A 20,234-nucleotide genomic window follows, 5' to 3' on the forward strand; every position below is an offset into this window, starting at 1 on the left:
ATATACAGGCATGATACTGCTGCCGGGCTCATTTTCAGGCAGAATCAGCTCACCAAGTCCACACCGAGGTCCACTAAATAAGTTTTCAAGAAGCACAAAAACTTAGAAGCAGTATAGGAATAAATGTATGTATGATTGATATTTCAGTTATCGAAAGAAAGTCCTACGATTTGTAGAGAAAATTACCTTCCAAGAAGCCGAATATCATTTGCAATCTTCATAAGAGAAGTTGCAATTGTATTTAAGGCTCCACTACTCTCTACAAAGGCATCATGTGCTGCCTGCCAGACTTAGTGAATGACATGTCATAAATAAAATAAAATAAAAACCTTTAAAAAGAAGACCTCGAATACAAACAAAGAAAGTGCATCATAAATAACACTATCAAACATAAACAAACATTATTTTAAAAGAAATTACCAATTAGTAACTGCACAAATACGTTTCTCATCCTCAAAAGCATTTCAATGAGAAGGGCACAACCGGCTTCATCACATGAAATGAATAATGACTTGCATTTCTTCAGATAAAATGCACCATCAAACACATTATTGTCGTTTTCTAAACTTCAGAATCAGAAGAAGTTTTCTAATAAACAAGTATATGTCCATACAGGACCAATTGAATAAATCAATCTGGTGATTAGTTTTGATGTCATGGAAGTCGAAGCAGGGGTTAGACAGTAGACAATGATGCACTCTTAAAATATAACACATCATAAATTTAGCTCAAACCTCAAAAAATTTGCATATCTAAGGCCTACACATTTTAATTATAAAACTGTTAGGTCAACAAAGCCCTGTCAGGTAAACTTCTGGATGCCAAACAATATAAAAAATATCAGATGTGAATAAAAGTACATCTATTATTTTTAAAACAAGATAAATGACTATAATTGTATTGTATTCCTTTAATCAGAATATAAAGTTGAATAAACGTCTTATCTAGTGCATGATTCTACTAATGAGAGAATACAAAACAAAAAATTGAAATATCATTAACTAAAACTAAACAATATTGATTTTTATAAACACGGTTCTAAACAATAAGATTCAAAAAAAGTTACACGTTTCTAAAATCATGTAGATGCAAATTCATAACCAGATAAAGTATCACTCCGCTTTATTTTCATCAATTTTTTTCTTCAAAATATGCCTTCATTTAAAGTTCATACATAATTTAGCTAGATCACAACAAAAAAAAAAAATAATAATAAGAAAGCTTGTTAGCAGTTATCTCAATTATAATTTGTATCACAATCTTTTATGATAGAAGCATTGGACTAGTGCTTGAGATGCCAGATCTCAAAAAATATAGGCATAGAATCCTAATACCAAATCTCATAAAAACGTTTTGCATTTATATCTCCCATGGTTGAGTGAAACTTGACGTGAATTAGAGTCCAGGTTACAGAACAAGTTTTTAGGTCTTTTATTTTAAAATCTCCCCTTTCCCCTTCCCTTCTCTACCATCTTCCTTACAAAGCTAATCTCAAACATGATTAAAAAAAAAAGGCAGTTCCAGAATAAAAAATTGTACAGCCTTATAGATCATTGTTTTTTTTAAGCAACAAGACGCAAGGTGCAAGAAATTATAAGAATTGCAAGTTCATCACATGCTAGCATATCATATTCTTATGAAACACGAGGACATAGATATCACTATATATTTTGAAAGTGCAAAAGAAATAATGAAAATCATTAGGAAATTGAAAAACTTGTAAAGAAGATAATGTGGATGTAGGGACTCCGAAAGAATTGTAAAGTAAAGAATGTAGGGTACAACTTTTACAGGTTACACAAAACGTATGTCTGAATTTTCAATTCATCAACAAGCCTAAAAAGACAACAGTGTGGCACTCACCAAATTAGTGTAACAAATGTCAAGGAAGCTTATAGAAGGAAGGATCTAATTTATAACTAGGATCTATCATCAATTTTTCGCAATAAAGTCATTAAATCATTGATTAAAAGACCATGTGCAGAAAATGACACAAAGCTAAAGCATATATATATATATATATTTTTTCCTTTTTACATCCACAACCATGAGATAATGATGTGGACATCACACGTTCCACCTCCCAGGGAAACTGAGGCAAAGACCGGTCTAGAGATGGATCAGTTCATTGTTCTTTGGCTGGCTGGAGTCCAATTTTCCTATTCAGGCTCTTTTATTTATTATTCTATTGTTTATCTCTATATTTTTGCTTTGAACATTTAAATATGCAGTGAGCTTTTGTTTTAACACCTTTGGATTGAATGTTTAGCACTTTTTGTGTAAATGCTAAGACGTCCATTGAAAGTGATCCGTTGTATGGTCTTAATACAGTGAATAATGTGCAAGGACCGCTACACCGACATCTGGATGTAGTGTCAAATAAGTCAGGGTTATCACATTACAGACGGATGCAGGCAAAAGTATAGTCCATTAAACTCATATTAGAATAAAACTTGGAATATAGATACTCTAACAAGTCAATTAATGAAATTAGTATATATTACAGTTCATAGAAAAATAAACATCTTATGTATTCAAAAAAGTAAATAGGTTGGTGAAAATTCTAAGATTTAAACTTTGGTATTCAGGTAGGAGTCGCACTAGAAATGATATAGGTGTAGAATTATAGATAAGAGTTTGAAAGATAATGTTGTAAAAATTAATAGAATCGGAGATAAAATTATAGCCCTAAAGATTGTTGTTGATACTAAGAATTTTTAAGTTCTAAGTATTTATGCTCCTCAAGTGGATTTAGATATAGGTTCAAAAGAAAATTTTTGGAATGACCTAGAAGAATTAATACAAATAATAAAACTTTAAAAAAAATTTATTGGAGAAAATTTAAATACACATGTTGGTAGAGTATTGAAAGTTTTTAGAAATATTCATGGTGACTATGGTTTTGGAGTGATAAATGAAGGTAAAATCATATTTGATTTTGCTTTAGCATATGATTTTATTATTCTAATATTTTATTTAACAAAAGAGAAGAGCATATTATTACTTATAAGAATGAATCAAATAAAATATATTGATTATTTTCGTATGAGAAAAAGAAATCATCGAAAATGTAAATATGGTAAGGTCATTCCAAGTGAAAATTTAAGTACTCAACATCGATTATTAGTTTTGAATTTTAAGATGAGAAGTTGACAGATAAAGAATACAAAGAAATATTGTTATAGAATTAGATGGGGAAACCTAAAAGATGAATAAAATACTTTTATGAGTAAACTTTAAGATTTAATATTTGGGATGGTACATGAAGAAGCGAATTGTATATGGGATAAATCAACATGCACTATTAGACAAGTGACAAAAAAATGTACTTGGAGATTCAAAAGAAAAAATTTTTATAAATAAAAATAGTTAGATGTGGAATAATAATGTGCAAGAAAAAATAAAATATAAGAAATTATGTTATTAAAATTGGTTTAAATGTAAAAACTTAGAGAAATGGGAAAAATATAAGATGGCCCGTAGGGAATAAAAGAAAAATTTATGACTAAAAAAGATATGTTTTTAGCGATCATTATAATAAATTAGATACTAAAGAGGGTGAAAATATATGTAGAAACTAGTCAAACAAAGAAAAAAGAAAATTAAAGATTTAATTCAAGCGTAATAAAGATAAAAATCAAAAAGTGTTGTTTCTTAGACGAAGATAATCAAAATAGATGAATGGGCTATTTTGCTGAGTTTTTTAATAAAATTTCTAAAAATATGACCAATCTTAGTGATCTTAATATCATTAATAATAATAAAATATTTTATTTTTATCATCGAATTACTAAAAAAAGAAATTGAGGAAACTTTAAAAAAACCAAGAGTGAAAAAACAATAAGATCTGATGATATCTCAAATTTAAGTGTGAAAATATTTAAGAGATTAGGAGTTTCTTGACTTACTAAACTCTTTAATATTATTTTAAAAACTAAAAAATGCTTGAGAAGTGGAGGAAAAGTATTTTGGTCCACATTTTTAAGAAAAAAGAGGATGCACGAGTGTTCAAATTATAGATGAATTAAGTTGACGTGTCATACATTAAAATTATGAGAGTCTAATTGAACAGGTTAAGACGTGATACAAAGATTTCTCATAATCAGTTTGGATTTATGCCCGGAGGATCTACTATGGAAGATATACATTTATTGAGAAGTTTGTTGGAGTATAGAGAGAGTAAGGAGGACCTACATATGCTTTTTATGGTTTTAGAAAAAACCTAAGATAAAATTCCAAGAGAAGTCCTTTGGAGAGTGCTAAAGAAGAAAAGTGTTGATATGAATTATATTCAAGTCATTCAAGCTATTTATATTATTGTCGAACAAGAGGATTGACCAAGTATTTTCCTATTTTAGTTGGATTGCATCAGGGATAGGCTTTAAGTCCATATCTTTTTAATTTAGTTATGGATGCTCATATTGGACATTTACATAACGATGTACCTTGGTGTATGCTTTTCGTTGATGATATACTTCTTGTGAATAAGACTAGAGAAAGATTTCAGAAAAAACTTGAATTGTTGAGGTCTGCATTGGAGTATAAAGGTCTTCGTTTGAGTAGACCTAAAACTAAATGCATGGAGTGTAATTTTAGTAGTGGTAATTCTAGTGGTAGAGTTGTAACTATGGGTAATCAAATCATTAAAAGGTGTGAACGTTTTAGATATCTCGGGTCTATTGTTCAAAGTGATGGTGATATAGATGGGGAATGTAATTAGTAGAATTCAAGTTGGTTGGTTGAAGTGAAGGAATACATCTGGCCAATTGTGTGATAGAAAAATACCACTTAGACTTAACGGAAAATTTTATAAGATGGGGGTGAGATTGCAATGCTCTATGGCGCAGAATGTTGCCTTTTAAAAGAGAAGCATAAAGTAAAGTTAAGTGTTGCTGAGATGAGAATGCTTAGGTGGATGAGTGGCTTGACACTTAAAGACAAAATGTGAATGAATATATCCATGACAGGATTGGAGTAGCTCCAGTGGCGTATAAGATAAGAGAGAGTCATCTTAGATGGTTTGGTTAGATTAATCTTCAACCATCTAATGATATGATAAGGAGAGTAGATGTTTTAGATTCAACTTGTGTTAAGAAAGACAGAAGTAAATGAAAATATGACACTCAATAGAACACAATGAAAAAAAGATTCATGTAGCCAACCCCATTTAGTGGGATAAGGCTTGTTGTTGTTGTTGTGGAGGCTGTTTTTAATTTAAAAACCCATAAAGAAGAGCAGTGATAACATCAGCAAACCACATCCGTGAACTGAAAAACCAAAGGAAGAAACTGTTTCAAGAATTATCCCTATTTTCTCTCTGAACTGAACCAGAGGATCCCTGTCCGCTCAACTGCCTTTAACTCCTGGACACAAGAAGCCAAGAACTAAACAACAGTTGCTGAATTCCCTCGCACGTCAATTGAACAAGGATACTTCCTCCTAATTACAGTTGTCTAAACGACTTCTTGGTGCAGGAGCCGTTGCTACGGCCCCCTTGATAGCTGCCAAAAGAAGATGTGGGAGCCTAGCCATTTATGGTGGAAGAGTTATGGATTCCACTACAAACACATTCCCTCACCAACTTCCACCCAAAAGAGGGGAATCCACCCCAAAACAAAAGAAATCTAAAACAAAACTACTCAAAAATTTTCTTCTCTCCAAGTGGATTGGGTAATAAGTACATTAGCCTACCTTAGTAATACTGAGGCAAACCATAATTACAAGGCTCCCCTTACAAAAGAAAAAAAAAAGGAAAAATAGGTCCGTTGATAAAATTTTAAAAATGAAAGAACCTCTAAAGACTGAATGCAATTATTTAATATGTTTCTAGAGCTCCTAATGATACAGTCACAACCAAAACTCTCTTTGGACCGGATCTTCCTACTAAATCCATATATTATAAGAAACTAAATAGTGTTTATTATCAGCCCTATTCCAATTACCCAAGCATGAAGCAAAAAGTTAACGGAAGTACAGTTAATTCCAGGAGCTTGTGCACATGATCACATAGCTATGAGGTAAAGTCTGCCAAAGATCCAAGATTAATGACCCCAATAAATATGAAAAGCAATTTTTGTATAAAACCGCATTCATTAATACCCAATTGTGCACTTAGATTGTTGTTAAGTCCAATAACACAAAAAAGGGATCACTATCCTACAGAAAAGCAATATTCTGCACAATTTCTTAAAAAAGATAATGAAAAGGCAAGATGCTAACCAATGCTTCAAATTTATTTTCTGCTGTAATAAAAGGTAAATTAGTGTCCTCCGCAACTGCCGCTGCAATCTTTACATCAAACCTGAAAATGCATGTAACTATGAAATAAAAACTGGTTGGACGAAAAGAAGCTACAAACACAAAAGCAAAAGACCCGTCGAGCGCAAATAACAAAAATAGTAAGGAAGTTTTACATTCATACCACTCAATTCTAATGTATTTACATATCTAACACCTAAACTTCAATTTTACATGCATATTGCCTTATCTATGCATGAAAAGTGTATTTCACTTTTAGAAAGTTAAAATAGTTGTATTTTTTATGTGATACGAACGATTTGGGTGGTATAAATGTTAAAAAGCAATGTTTAGGAGTTGGATATTTAGATACATAGAAATTGTGTGGTATGTATGTAAAAGCCCCAAAAAATTAACCTAGTTATGCACATCAAACTATCGTGTAAAGCATAACTAATCTCATGGAAAGTTCATGAACAAAATGGAAGCAAAATAAAGCACTTTAAAGATTTGTATGAAAAAGAGGGTGGAAATCGCAAATTCATCGAAGCCTACCCTTTTTTCGTATTCAATCCTGTTCCCACTGCAGTACCACCTTGTGCAAGCTGTTCAAGGTGCAGATCAGTAATAACTTAGTTCCATAGTTTGCTAAAACACATTAGCTCGGAATGTTTACCTGATACATGCGTGGCAAAGTGTCCTTTATCCGAGCAATTCCATATTTGACCTACAAGAAGAGCGTTTAAATCAAAACGGAGTTATTTAAGAAAGCCACATTACCCAATAAAAAAGATATAGATATCAATAAAAGGCATTATTCTATGGTACTGTTCAATACGATACCTGTGTTGTATATCCACTGAACTCTTGTCCAAGAGTTAAAGGAGTTGCATCCTGGGTATGTGTTCGCCCAATCTTCACAATATCCCTAAACTCCACAGACTGGAGAAATGCAGAAAACTTAATGCATGGAATAAAGATAGATGGTCTTTTTCAAAATATGCAAATTGTTGTGTGGCCAATTCGAACAAATTCAATTTTCATAATATGCGAAAGCCCGTAATTTAAAAAACTAAATTATGCCTTTGTCCCAAAAACAATGAAAAATGGAATCTGTTAAGAAGAAAATGAAGTCCAGACAATAGAAAATACACTTTTTAACAACTGCATTAATTTATGATCATCGTGCTGAGAAAATGCAAAAAACAAATGGATGAATACAGTATAAGCACAAAAATAAATTCAAATGTGAGGACAAACCCTTGGAAAGATGAGCACAAAAAAAAGATCAAATATGAGGAGAAACCTTTTGTTCAAATGTGAGGACAAACCCTTGGAAAGATGAGCAATATGAGGAGAAACCTTTTAAAGAGATATCAGAGTCAAATCATAATCTAAATTTTTAACACTAACCCTAAAACTTCAAAACCTAACTTTATTACCTCCACCAAAAAAAACCGTCCCTACAACCTCCGCTTGAACTTAAGCCTTCGGCCAACCTTAGATCCACAATTCTACCCTAGACGAAATCCCAAAGAAGCAACAAGTCGGCATGTCGCTAAAGAGAAACCCTCATAAAAGTTTAGAAACATGCAACAAAATATCATTCAATTGCAACAGAGGCTTGTTGATTTTGAAAGAATACAACAAGAAAAAGTCGGTCACAAAAACCATCAGATGGAGAAGATGATGAAAAACCTTTTTCACCAAGGGTATCAAACGACAAAGAATCGATGTCAAGTCAATTCAACATTCAGTATAAAAGGAGAAAATATGACTTTAACGAGAATGTTAATTTGCTGAATTTTAAAGGTCATATAGCTCCAGAAAAATTCGTTGAATGGCTCCAGACTGCAGAACAAGTCTTCCAGTGCAATGATATTCCACCTGACAAAAAAATGAAACTAACTGCCGTAAAGTTGATGAGTGCTTGCTTGTAATAGAATACTTAAATAGCATGCACCAGTGTGATGGAAAAAGCGAGATCACAGCCTAGTCCAAGATGAAAAATGAAATGCAACGCAAATATCTTCTATTACACTACAAAAATAATATATTCCTGAGAATTCATTATTTACAGCATAAGGACCTATCAGTAGCGTACACAGTTGAATTTAAACAACTCATGCTTAAGTGTGAATAAGTAGAACCATAAGAGAACACCATAGCCAGTATATTCGAAGACAGTAACATTCTATTAGTAATGTGATGTTTTTACAACCCAATCAGGCATTGTAAGGTATATAGACCTTAGTCTTGAAGGCGAAAAGGCACAATAGCACATCATGTTTATTTCACCCTTCAAATAAGATATGGACATAGGCTTGGTCTGTTCGGACACCACGAGCACACCGACCAAAGCATCAAGAACTGCCACTCATGAGGAAAAGCCAACACTGGAAAAAAAAAACTGATCGGACTAGCACCCCCAAGACATTCCAAGTCATAAAGTATTTCAAGTGTCATGAATGTCCAGGACACATTGCATCCAACTACCCAAACATGAGTAATATATTTTACAGAGTAGGGTGCATTGAAAGAAGTAAATAGTGGAGACTAAGGGTCTGTTTGGAGCGGCGGCAAGAGTGCAGCGCGGCGTCTAGCGGCAATTTACGGTCGTTTGGGGCAGCGGCAAGGCTGCGGCCTGCCGCAATATTCGTCAAATGCGGAAAGCTAGAACAGACCCGCTTCCCAGCTTCGTGTTCCGCCTTTTTACCCCAAAGCCCCGTTCCGCCTTTTTACCCCATCCGAAACAAATCCAACCACAGGCAAAAAAGAATCGCATGCGACGAGCTTCTCCCCTCTCCTCCTCTTCTCCGAAGGTCCTCTCACGCAGCCGCTTGAGGCGTTGGTGCTTAAGGGATCTTATTTATGTGCAAGGTGTTTAAGGGATTCTGCTTTTCTGATGCGATGGTGGAGCAACTTGTACCTAAGCTTCTGCAGGTAACCGCCACAGCTAGTGTCATTGCTTGAGAACATAAGGATGTCTTTTTTTTTCTTTTTGCTTCTTTTTAATAGAACTAAGGAAATCTGAGCTAAAGATTCCCCATTTCTTTGAGCTTTTCTACATCTCCAATCAAAACTTGGGGCATTCCAGTGAGTTATTTGCAATTTAGCTAAAATTATAATTTGTCTTTGTTTCTTTTCTTTTGTTTGACCTGACTTTGAATTATCTGTATATTCGCATACTTATGGAGATCAGAACTATGATGTTATGTATAAATTTATTAGTGTTGCTTCGCTCTCGAAAGAAAACTCATTAAAAATTAGAACCATAATTCTATTTGATTGTAATTTTTATCTGTTTTTTATGAAATGCTAGAACTTGCCAGCTTGAAAAGGTCGTTGGCTTATTTTTCAGGAAAAAAAAGATCTGAGCTATTTTTTGAAAATTTCATGAATATTTTACCATAGTATTGGCAGGCAGTTGTAGTCCTTTGAAACAAACTCTGTGTATATTTCTTATGGAGAATTGCATACTTATGCTTTCTTTTCTAGTTTCGTTTAGCTTCTATAATTTTCTTTGATGTGAAATCATGCATTGAAGGATTGCTATCCTATTTTCATGGTAAGTTATTTGTCTAAGATGTTAGACTTCTCTATTTTATGTGTTTTTAATCCTAAACAGAAGTTGTTTGCGCTTTGGGGCTTACTGAAATTCCAAAATTATGATTGTTATACTCTTTTTTTAAACTGTTTTACCAAACAAGGACAGTATGATCTTTTTTCCATAAACAGCAGCCTGACTGCAGCTGAAAAGCTGAGAAGCTGCAGCTGCCCCAAACAGAGCCAAAGCCTTGCAGCTTCTCAGCTTTTCAGCTGCAGCTGCGCTGCCCCAGGAAGCTGCTGCGAGAAAGCAGCTCCGGGAAAGTTGGTTGTCTGTTTGGTGCAGCTGTGTGAAACCAACTGTCGGACAGTTATTTATGGAAAAAAGACCATACTGCCCATGTTCAGTAAAACAATTTAAAAAAAGAGTATAACAATCATATTTTTGGAACTTAACTAAGCCCCCAAAGTGCACCCCAAAGTGCAAGCCCCCAAAGTGCAAACAACTTCTGTTTAAAATTAAGAACACATATGCAACACAATCTTATGTATTTACATATCTAACACATAAAATTTGAAGTTTTACGAGTATTTGGATATATTTTGGAAGTCTTACGAAAGAATTGGCTATGCTCCGTGGGCAGTTGTAGAACTTTCTGTCATAGCTGTGTGGCCGACGCGACGTCAGCAGAGAAGTTTGGAGGTCACAGTGGCAGAGAATGCGTCGGGATGTCCCGGAAATAAGATATAAGTAAAGATTATATTAAATAAAACAAAAAAGAGCAGATTCAACACAATTTTTATGTATTTACACATAAACCTTGTGATTCAGTTTGCAAAGCTTACACCCTTGTCTCAAAATATGGACAGCACCTACAACCCAAGTAAGCCCCAATGGAAATAGCCGCACAAGACCCAGGTAGAGCAAAATTTAGAAAACTCACCCACCCTTGCAATCATAGACTTCTACAATTCTAACATCTTAAACAAATAAATTACCATGAAAACAGGATTGCAATTCCCAAGCAAGTAATTATTCTCAGTTAACCTGAAAGTTATTTAGCTTTTGGTATCGTCACCATATACTGACAAAAAAATATAAATTGGGCTTATTTCCTTTCATTCATAGAGAACTTCTGATTAGTTTGTGAAGGAAAAAAAAGAAAAAAAATAAATAGCACTGATAAATTTATACATAACATCATAATATACACATAATTCAAATCAAGGTCAAACAAAAGAAAAGAAACAAAGACAAATTATAACTTTGGCTAAATTGCAAATAACTCACTGGAACGCCCCAAGTGTTGCTTGGAGATGTAGAAAAGCTGAAAGAAATGAGAATCTTTAGCTCAGATTTCCTTAGTTCTATTAAAAAGAAGCAAAAAGAAAAACAAAGCATCCACATATCCTCAACCAATGAAACTAGCTGTGACGGTTACTTGCAGAAGCTTAAGTCCAAGTTGCTCCACCATCGTATCCGAAAAGTAGAATCCCTTAAGCACCTTGCACAGAAATAAGATCCCTTAAGCAACAACGCCTCAAGCGACTGCGTGAGAGGAGGACCTTCGGAGAAGAGGAGAGGGGAGAAGCTCATCGCATGCAATTTTTTTTGCCTGTGGTTTGATTTGTTTCGGACGGGGTAGAAAGGCAGAACGGGGCTTTGGGGTAAAAAGGCGAAACACGAAGCTGGGACGTGGGTCGGTTCTGGATTTCCGCGTTCGACTAATATCCCGGCAGGCCGCAACCTTGTCGCTGCCCCAAACAACCATAAATCGCGGCCCGGCGCGGCGCCGCGTCGCACTCTCGTTGACACTCCAAATAAACCCTAAGTGTTGTATCCACTTTCCCTTTCAGGTGGTGAGTATATAATCTAATTGAGAATAGGCGATGGATTTTTTTAAGGTTCCAAAAGAGCTCCTATGCCCTCTACGCCCCTCTTTCTTCCTATTATATCGCCCTAAATAGTCATTTTGCAACTGCCAATAACGGAGGATTTTCAATCATTGATTCTTCATTATCTTGCACTTTATAACCCCCTTATCACTTCCTTTAATCCTTATACACCATCTAAGATTTATAAATAGATCTAAATATAAATGCATAAATATATACACATACCATTTTGTGTAATGTAATTATAAATAAATACATAATATATATATATATATATATAGTTTCCACCAAAATAGAAATCTCATTAAAGAAAAAGATGATACAAATGTTTTAGTGAGTGGGCGCTGGGAGCCCACTCACAAGGCATACATGACTCAAACAAGGCAAATGAACAAGTATACCCAAAAAAAGTAACCTAGACAAATTTCCCAAAAGCAAAGCAAAACTATCAATCATGATAGGAGGATTTGCTTCTCCCTACCCCTAGTTCTAGGAATGGAGTCAAACAACAAACTATGAATGGGGATTTCGCCCGAGACGATCAAACAGTCATCCTGTAGATTCTGGAGGTGAGGCATTCCTTTTTTCTTCTTGAATTTATAAACCTTACATTCATCCTCCACTTGTTGATCTAGCTGATCCATTACAGTGGAGAGCTCACATTGACCTTGGCATTCCTCAAATGCATGAGTACCTTCCCCAACAACAACAAGTGGTGCCAACTCATTATGGTGAACTTCCAATACAATCAAATGAGAGGGATTAGGGGTCTCAATAGACTTGCATAAAGGTGGGTTCTCATCAGGTTCACTGGGAGCAGTAACAGGTTGTTGTGTAGGAATGCTTCCATTGTGAGGAACGGGGACAACAAACAACTCATATGTCTGGTTAACATTTATACCAACAAATTCCACTAAAATTGCAGGATCTAAATTTGCCTCTTTGGTATTACTGACAGAATTCACATGTTGAGGAATTAAGGGTGTGTTTTGTTCTAAAACTGCACTGTCGGAAATACCATGTTCAGGAATAGATGGTTCCTTTGCATATTGTTCATCCATAGAATCATTTATATCTAATTGTATTGGAATATTAGGTTTCAACATTGGGTATAATCTGAAACATTTATCATGTGTGTGGCCAAACATCTTACAATGATTGCAATAGTAAGGTCTTTGTTCCATAATGATTTGTTGTCAGTAACCATTGTGAACAGTGTCATGCTGGAAGTGTAATATCCCTCTTTATTAAAATCCTTGAAACAAAAGGCATTGGTAGATTAATGGTAGAAATGTCTAACTTCATTGGTTTTCCAAGAATAGCCCCAATAGCAAATAGTACTTGATGGTTGAAGAAGTGAAGCTTGAATCCAGGTAATTTAAACCATATAGATTCATTACTTGGATCAAAGTCAGAGAACCATTTAAGTACCTTTATATGTTTGCCCTGAATTAAGATGTATTTCATCAAGAATATCCTCGCATATTCTTCTTCGTTACTCAGCTGTATCATAACATGTCTTCCATCAAAGAGACCCACCTTCCAGTCCCTAACTAACTTGAAATCTTCAAACACTTTTCTGATAGTTTCCATCTTAAGGTGGCCCAATTGGAACTTTCCAATCAGTGTAAATTTATGATTTTTAGCAATTGTTGAAATTTCAGTATAAAAAAAATTAATGTTGGTTTGCCCCCCCCCCCCTTTTTTCCTGTTTTTTTAATGAACTTACAATTTCCCTGGCCAACATAAGAATAGTGATACATCTGCAAAAAACTAAAGTATTCCCGAGGTGGAAAGGAGCGTTGTCTTTGTCAACCACTACAGCATAGAAGTGTTGGCCCACATTTAAAGCAGGTTCAGTCGAAGATGAGAGAGTTGCCATGAAAACAGTCTAACCAAAAAAACAACAAATGTCGTAAAAACAACAAGAGAAGGACGACGAAGGATGGGTAGGAGGATCGGCAGTTGCGGGTTACTGCAAGATTTAGGCAGAGCCAAACTTCACCTGGATGAAGCAGATGGGCTAACCAGACGCGCAGTCAAAGCAATTGAGCAATTAAGGGGAATGAATAACGTAGATTGAGTGATCCAGACGAGGCCGAAGTCGGAAGTCCCATCAAAGTCCACACCACAAAGGCCGGGGCAGGTAATGCCAGAGCTTTCACCTAGTCGAAGGCAGTGATGTGGACGTCTTCGCGTAAATAGCAAGCGAGAGGCTGAGCCTCGACAAGGCGACGAACCTGCGTCACCCTTCTTCTTCGAGCACGAGGCGATGAACAGTTGCTTCGTTCTCGTTCCGGCGCATAGAAAATGAAGGCTACCCTAATCGCCATGGAATCGTGACCAGAGAAAAATCAAGCAGAGCAAACCCCGTCAATGAAATATATGCATATAAATGATATATACACATTTTTATGTTATATATAAGTCCAAAGGCTAAATAAAAAGTAGGGTACAGATAAATTGTGTGGGAGGTCCCAAACATGGCACCATGCCCACACGATAACCACTATATCAAATGATTCCAAAAAGAGAAAATACAACAAAATACATAAGAGATCTATAAAAAGAGCCAAAAGGTGTCAAATTACAGAGTATCAGGTATCTGGAGAGCGACTCAATTTTGCCTTGCCTCTGCCTCTAGTTTTAGGGAAGGAGTCAGTTAATGAATTAGTAAGATGAGTGTCATCTCCAGTAGTAACCAATGTATCATCCAATAAATTTCCGAGCTCGAGTCGTTCTCCATTCTTCTTCTTTCTCTTGGAATAGATCTGTCATTCCCCATTTGAATATTGGCTCACTTGATCAGTGAAAAGGTTTAAAGTGTGTCGTATATGTGTAGGTTGTTGAACATTATTGTTGAACATTAGGTTGTTGAACATTAGAAGCAGCTACTTGTTGTACCAGCTGATCTTTTATCGGATCGAAGGAGCACTCTCGTATGTCTTGGCATGTAAAATGATTTTCTTCAATAACAGTGAGTGGTATCAACATATTTGGATCTGTACTTGTAGTATGGTGTTCTTCATCTGGAACTACGGTGTTGGAAAGAGGATCAGATTGCACCTTCTCAGCAAGGATGGTAGATGACTGATCTTTAGCGATATTCGACCTTAGATGAGGATGCAAGTGATAGCCAATAGTAATTAGCCAATAGTAAAACTGTGGTCAAACATACTACAATGAAAGCAATAAGAAGGGTGCGGTTCTATTTCAACATTTTGTCAATACCCGTTGTGAGTAGTGTCAATCTATATCTTATCTGGAGCTGGTTGAGTGATTTTTCTCTCAACTAACACACAAGTCACAGAGGGTCTGGTGACAACAAACGTAAGACTATAAACTTTGAGAGGTTTATCATAAGCAGTTGCTAAAGAGTAGAGAATTTTCATGTTGAACAGATGTAATTTTAACCCCGGAAACTTTATCCAAACAAGAATGATAGAGGACTCCGCTTTTGGATCAAAATCGATAGTCCACTTCAGAATTTTCATAAAATGATTGTCGATCTTGATAACTTTTTTAGAGAAAATGCGTGTAGTTGGCATCGTGAGATAACCGAATAAGTATATGTCTACCGTCAAGTAAGACAATGTTCCAATTTCCCAATAGCTTCATAGCACCAAACTATTTCCGAATGATCTCCAACTTTGGGTGACCATAAAGAAATTTCTCCACTATAGCAAAACGCCAAGAGGATGCGAGAGTGCTGGTTTCAACCTTAGTGAGAATAAGAGTAAGATTCCCATTTTTTTTGCCAAGTTTTTTAAGGAAAGTGTGATCCCCACCACCTTCAAGAGCCTCGTGGAAAGATTGTGAAACATTGCAGGACTTATCGATACCAAAACCAGGCTCTGAACCTGAAAGAGGGGCAATAGCAGGAATAGGAAAGTCGCTGACAATGGCAGTTGCATAGAAACGAAGCGTCGAGGCCATCTCCCCCATAAGATGGCCACGGTCAGAAAAAAAAAAGCCACAAGGAAAGCGAGCATACTTCGGGCACTGTCTGTCGGGCAGGAGACACCAGTTGCATCGTATGGAGCGAGCGAGGAGACGACTGCGAGGGAGAAGAGTTGTCGACTAGGGGAGATGACTGCGAGAAATAATGTCGTCGTCTATGGGATCAGACGACGTCGGCTAGAGCGATCTTCGTTGACTATGGGAGACGACAGGGAGCGATTGACTTTGAATGCAGCCGGAGAGGCTGTGAGCTGCGCGTACGCCGTCGTGGGAGACGACGAAGAGAGTGGGAGAAGCCGATAGATTCACCGTCGGGAATCGTCATCAGGCGAAACCCTAGCAAAGTCTGTCGCTGTCGACACCCTCATCAATATTTGTATGTGTGTGTGTGTGTGTGTGTGTGTTAATTTATTTATTAACACACACAAAAATCTGTATATATCATATATATGTATATGGTTATTGCTTAGTTGAATTAAAGTAATTTCAAGAGAGCCGACTTTGAGTATAGTCTTATAGATTTCAACTTCAAATCAATCAAATTCGAGTAAATTCCGAGTTGTAAACACAACTATAGGTCGTAGGCAAGCTTCAATTGCTTTCGACACTGAAACTTAATAGTGCTCTAGATTAGAATTAACAATATTAGCACTAGACGTGCAGTATCACAATAGGTATTGCTCATGCCAATGTGGTTGGTTAAAATCAATATGGGGTATGATTTTTTGAATTTTGATGCCACTGGTTAGGCTCATGTTCATAATGCACCTCTATGTTTAGTGACACCTTGGTAGATTTGTAGGCAATGCATCCATTTATTTACAATGAACTAAGCTTCAATGAGATAATCAAATTTGCATACAGATGGATTGCTTCCCTCATTAATGTTGAATAGAAATGTTTAGGTCATCGTGTTCTTAGAAAGGTGTCACAAAGGAGTACTAGGTTAACACGTATATTTCTAGTCTAAACTTTGACTCGATGAAAGTAGTTTTTAAGCAATTCCACCTCATTCAAACAGATACTAAAAAAATCAGAAATCATCAGAATTATATTTTTTGGTGATACATTGGACAGCAAAGAGTCTGATCAACTTTAATATGTTGATGGCTCTATAGGTAAGGGAATAGATCCATGTTAAAGTTTCTCCATTGACTTTGATAGAGAATACTGGACAAGGGAGTGAATTTCTCGGCATATGAATATGCATAATGGTTCACATGCATGTAAGGATTGCTAGACCCATCATAAGTGCAATTGTGAACATCTACGACCACAAAGGGACATCATGACCTAGTAAAGCAACTAAAAAAGAGGAAGTGTTATGAAGGTTTCACTTTAAATAAATTGATTCATATCCCTCAAGTGAAACTCTTCTTGAATGAGGCATCATAATTTATCTCATATGAGATCGAACAGAAGACCTTTGTTTCTCAACAAAGTTATGTTTTTGGCTCACCAACGATATTATAAGATTAGGAAATATCTGATTCGCTATAGGCAAGTATGTTGAACTGGGAATATTAAATAGATTAACACATCTCACGGTTGAAGTTGAAGAGGTGGTGAAAGCCTGATCCAATGGTGTGATACAGCCATAAGGGTCTTCTTGGAATGACATTCCTCAATGCGCACCAAGTTGAGGGAAAAATTTTAGCAGTAACTTTGGAATGTGGTAATCCTATTTGATGGGATTCCCGGAAAAAGAACAAGATTTTGCATTGTAATTCATTCATATCATGCGCACAAACTTTCAAAGGAATATTAGTGCCTTCCTTCATGTTTCTTTGTCAAATAATAGGTGGAGCTGATGTTTGGCTTCATAATAATTGATAAGAGATTCCTCATTTGAGGTAAGACAGGGTAAGACCTCCATCTTTCACATATCAAGTCTCCTAGCCATGAGATGCACAACCAATGGGAGTGAGAAACTTACCCACAAACAATAAAAGAATTGTTATGCACCGACAATTTAAGTAGAGCTTTAGGGTACGACATTCACAAAAATCACATCCTAGACAGAGCGAAGGAAAAAAGTTGGGTTGACCCTAGGAGTGTTTCCCAAGAAAAGACACTCCGATCTTCAGTCAATAAGCGTACTCAAAGAAAAAGAAGGTTCGATAATGCCTTCTAAGAAAAGGGTTATAGATTCATTTTTACCTTCTATGGAAGGGCATTTATAGTTTTTTAGCAAAAAATTGGTTTTGTAACTTTTAAAGAGCTTAATAATGAATGAAAAAGACACTTTATTGTCGAAACACATGCTTGATAGAAATGTCCTTTAGTTGGTTCTTCCAATGTTTGGAGGTTAGTGGATCAAGACACCTTCTCCTTAAAAAGGAAGCTAGAACATCATACCCAAGAGTAATGAAAGGACAAATGGAGCCTCTAATGACTGAGATCCATATTTTTTGAGGTTCAAATTGGGTCAATGGATGGCTTTAAGATTGGTGTTTAGAGCAAAGAAAATGAGACCATTGGATATTAATTTAAGTTTCAAGATTGGTCGTGATTCTTTAGGTTAGATGAAAAAGCCATCACATATCTTAAGGTGACTTCATAGCACTATTTCAAAAGGACCACTACTTCATCCTGTCCTCGTTGCAAGGGGGTCATAAGAGCACAAGTAATGTTGCCACTATTTTGGATGATCAGGATCAATCTTTTTAAGATTTTCTAATGGAGGCTAAAAAGAGAAAGGAGAAGCTCTTCTATCCGCTTTCACCTATCCTTCAATACTTCTTCCACTATTTTGGCTTTCCCCATCAATGATGTTATAGTTCTCCTTTATCTCTACATCCACAAAATAGATTTCAAATCCATCACTACTTTTTCAGAATGAATCTTCCAATCATCTTTCTCCTTTAAGATGGATTACTCTAACTCTACAATACAATTGAATACCTCTATCTATTCCAAAAAATTTTGACTATCTAGCGTGCAGTTACTTACTACCAACTATTATTATTAATACACTATCTAGCGTGCAGTTACTTACTACCAACTATTACTACCAACTATTATTATTAATATTATTTGTGCCAAATAATTATGCTTAGTAAATTATTTTTATGTCATTTATCCTTCTTTATCAGTATGTCAATTACAAATGATAAGAAGGTTTTTTGTAAAGTATATAGTTTTTTCTTATTTTAATAGGCTGCCAAAAAAGCTCGTTGTTCGCGAAACCAACTCATGGTCAACTCGTCGTAATTGAACCGTTCGTTAAGTAAGCGAGTTGAACACGGACAAATTTTTTAAGCTCAAATTAAAACTAAGATGAGCACGAACAACCCTTTATTCGATCGTGTTAGATTGTTTTAGCTTGAAAGATATATATATATATATGTTTAAATCATCACAGTTCGTGTGGTTATGTGATTCCGCATCTTTTATACCATAAAATGGTGCAGATTTGAGTCCAACACACTACTTTCTTTTAATTAACGAGCCAACTTCGAGTTGAAAATGAACAAGAATATGTAAATAGAGCCAACCACAAGCCCAGCCTGAGCTTGCTCAAGCTCGGCATGTTTACAATTCTACAAATAAAAATAATAGGCCTAGGTTGCAATTCATTTAATTGGTGAAGAAAAAAATAAAAAGAAATTCTTTTGGTCTATGGGGACTGAATCATCCCTTCTAACAACAAGATTTCTCTTCTTTCTTTCTTCCTACCTTTTATCTCACATTTTTCTAGCCCTAACTCTTCTTCAATTTTTCTAGCAAGATTCTTTTTTTTCAAAAATCAGGGTAAATTATATGTGGTGTGGGGTCTCAAATTTAAGTGGTTCTTGATTTCTATTGTTATTTACAATAGGATGTAAAAGGAAATAGGATAATAGATTTGATAGGGAAAAAGGAGAGGAGAGGAGAGGAGAGATTGGAGAAGAGAGTGTTTAGCGTGTCTCGGGGGAAAGAGAGAGAGGGAAAGAAAAAAATGAGAGAGAGAGAGAGAGAGAGAGAGAGAGACATTATGGATGGGAGAGAAGTGAGTGCCATGGAGTCGGGTTCAGTGCTGTTTGCGTGGACAGTGGTGGATATCAAAGGTTATAAGGAGGCAGGAGACGGCTATACGAGGTTTTAGGGGAGGGAAGAATTTGAGGAGATGAAGCAAGAAAAGATTCTAAAAAGCCATTGAGGCAATCTCCAGTACTTCATGATAAACCCACTGGTCATATATAGGTGAAAAAGCCATTAAGGATAACTACAGAGAGAACAAAAAAAATCATTTTATCTGAACAGATATATCTAAAGAAATTAAATAATTATTAATGCATAAACCTACTAAAAAAAGCAGAAAATAATAATCAATTTCATCGCCAATGCCAAATTTATATCCTGACTAGATGGTCATCACCAAGAATAGCTTCGCAAGGGCCATTGCCAAAATGTCAAGCATCAGCAAAGATAGGCTGCACAGTAATTCATCAGAAAGTTGGAGCTTCATGAAAGATTAAAATATAGTCGATAAATATTCTGAATAGTTTTAAATTTTATATTTTCATGACAAGCGTTGACCATTTCATTGTAATAAAATGGAGTGTTGCAGCACAAATAGTTAACTGGAGCTATCTCGCAAACAGCAAACAACA

The 20,234-nt window shown here is 35.6% G+C and overlaps 1 protein-coding gene across 1 annotated transcript in view; it reads right to left on the reverse strand.

Moving 5' to 3' along the window:
* Positions 1–20,234, reverse strand: part of LOC110028341 (fumarate hydratase 1, mitochondrial) — a 55,260-nt gene that overhangs the window by 21,096 nt on the left and 13,930 nt on the right. Inside the window, exons 6-11 of the mRNA XM_020730157.1 lie at positions 7,081–7,179; positions 6,914–6,964; positions 6,793–6,842; positions 6,220–6,301; positions 187–281; positions 7–73 (exon numbers count right to left, since the gene is read on the reverse strand). Coding sequence (XP_020585816.1) covers positions 7–73; positions 187–281; positions 6,220–6,301; positions 6,793–6,842; positions 6,914–6,964; positions 7,081–7,179 — 444 coding nt within the window. The remainder of the gene's footprint in view (positions 1–6; positions 74–186; positions 282–6,219; positions 6,302–6,792; positions 6,843–6,913; positions 6,965–7,080; positions 7,180–20,234) is intronic.

This window comes from Phalaenopsis equestris, unplaced genomic scaffold, assembly GCF_001263595.1.
Source record: "Phalaenopsis equestris unplaced genomic scaffold, ASM126359v1 Scaffold000511, whole genome shotgun sequence".
Lineage (NCBI taxonomy): Eukaryota > Viridiplantae > Streptophyta > Magnoliopsida > Asparagales > Orchidaceae > Phalaenopsis > Phalaenopsis equestris.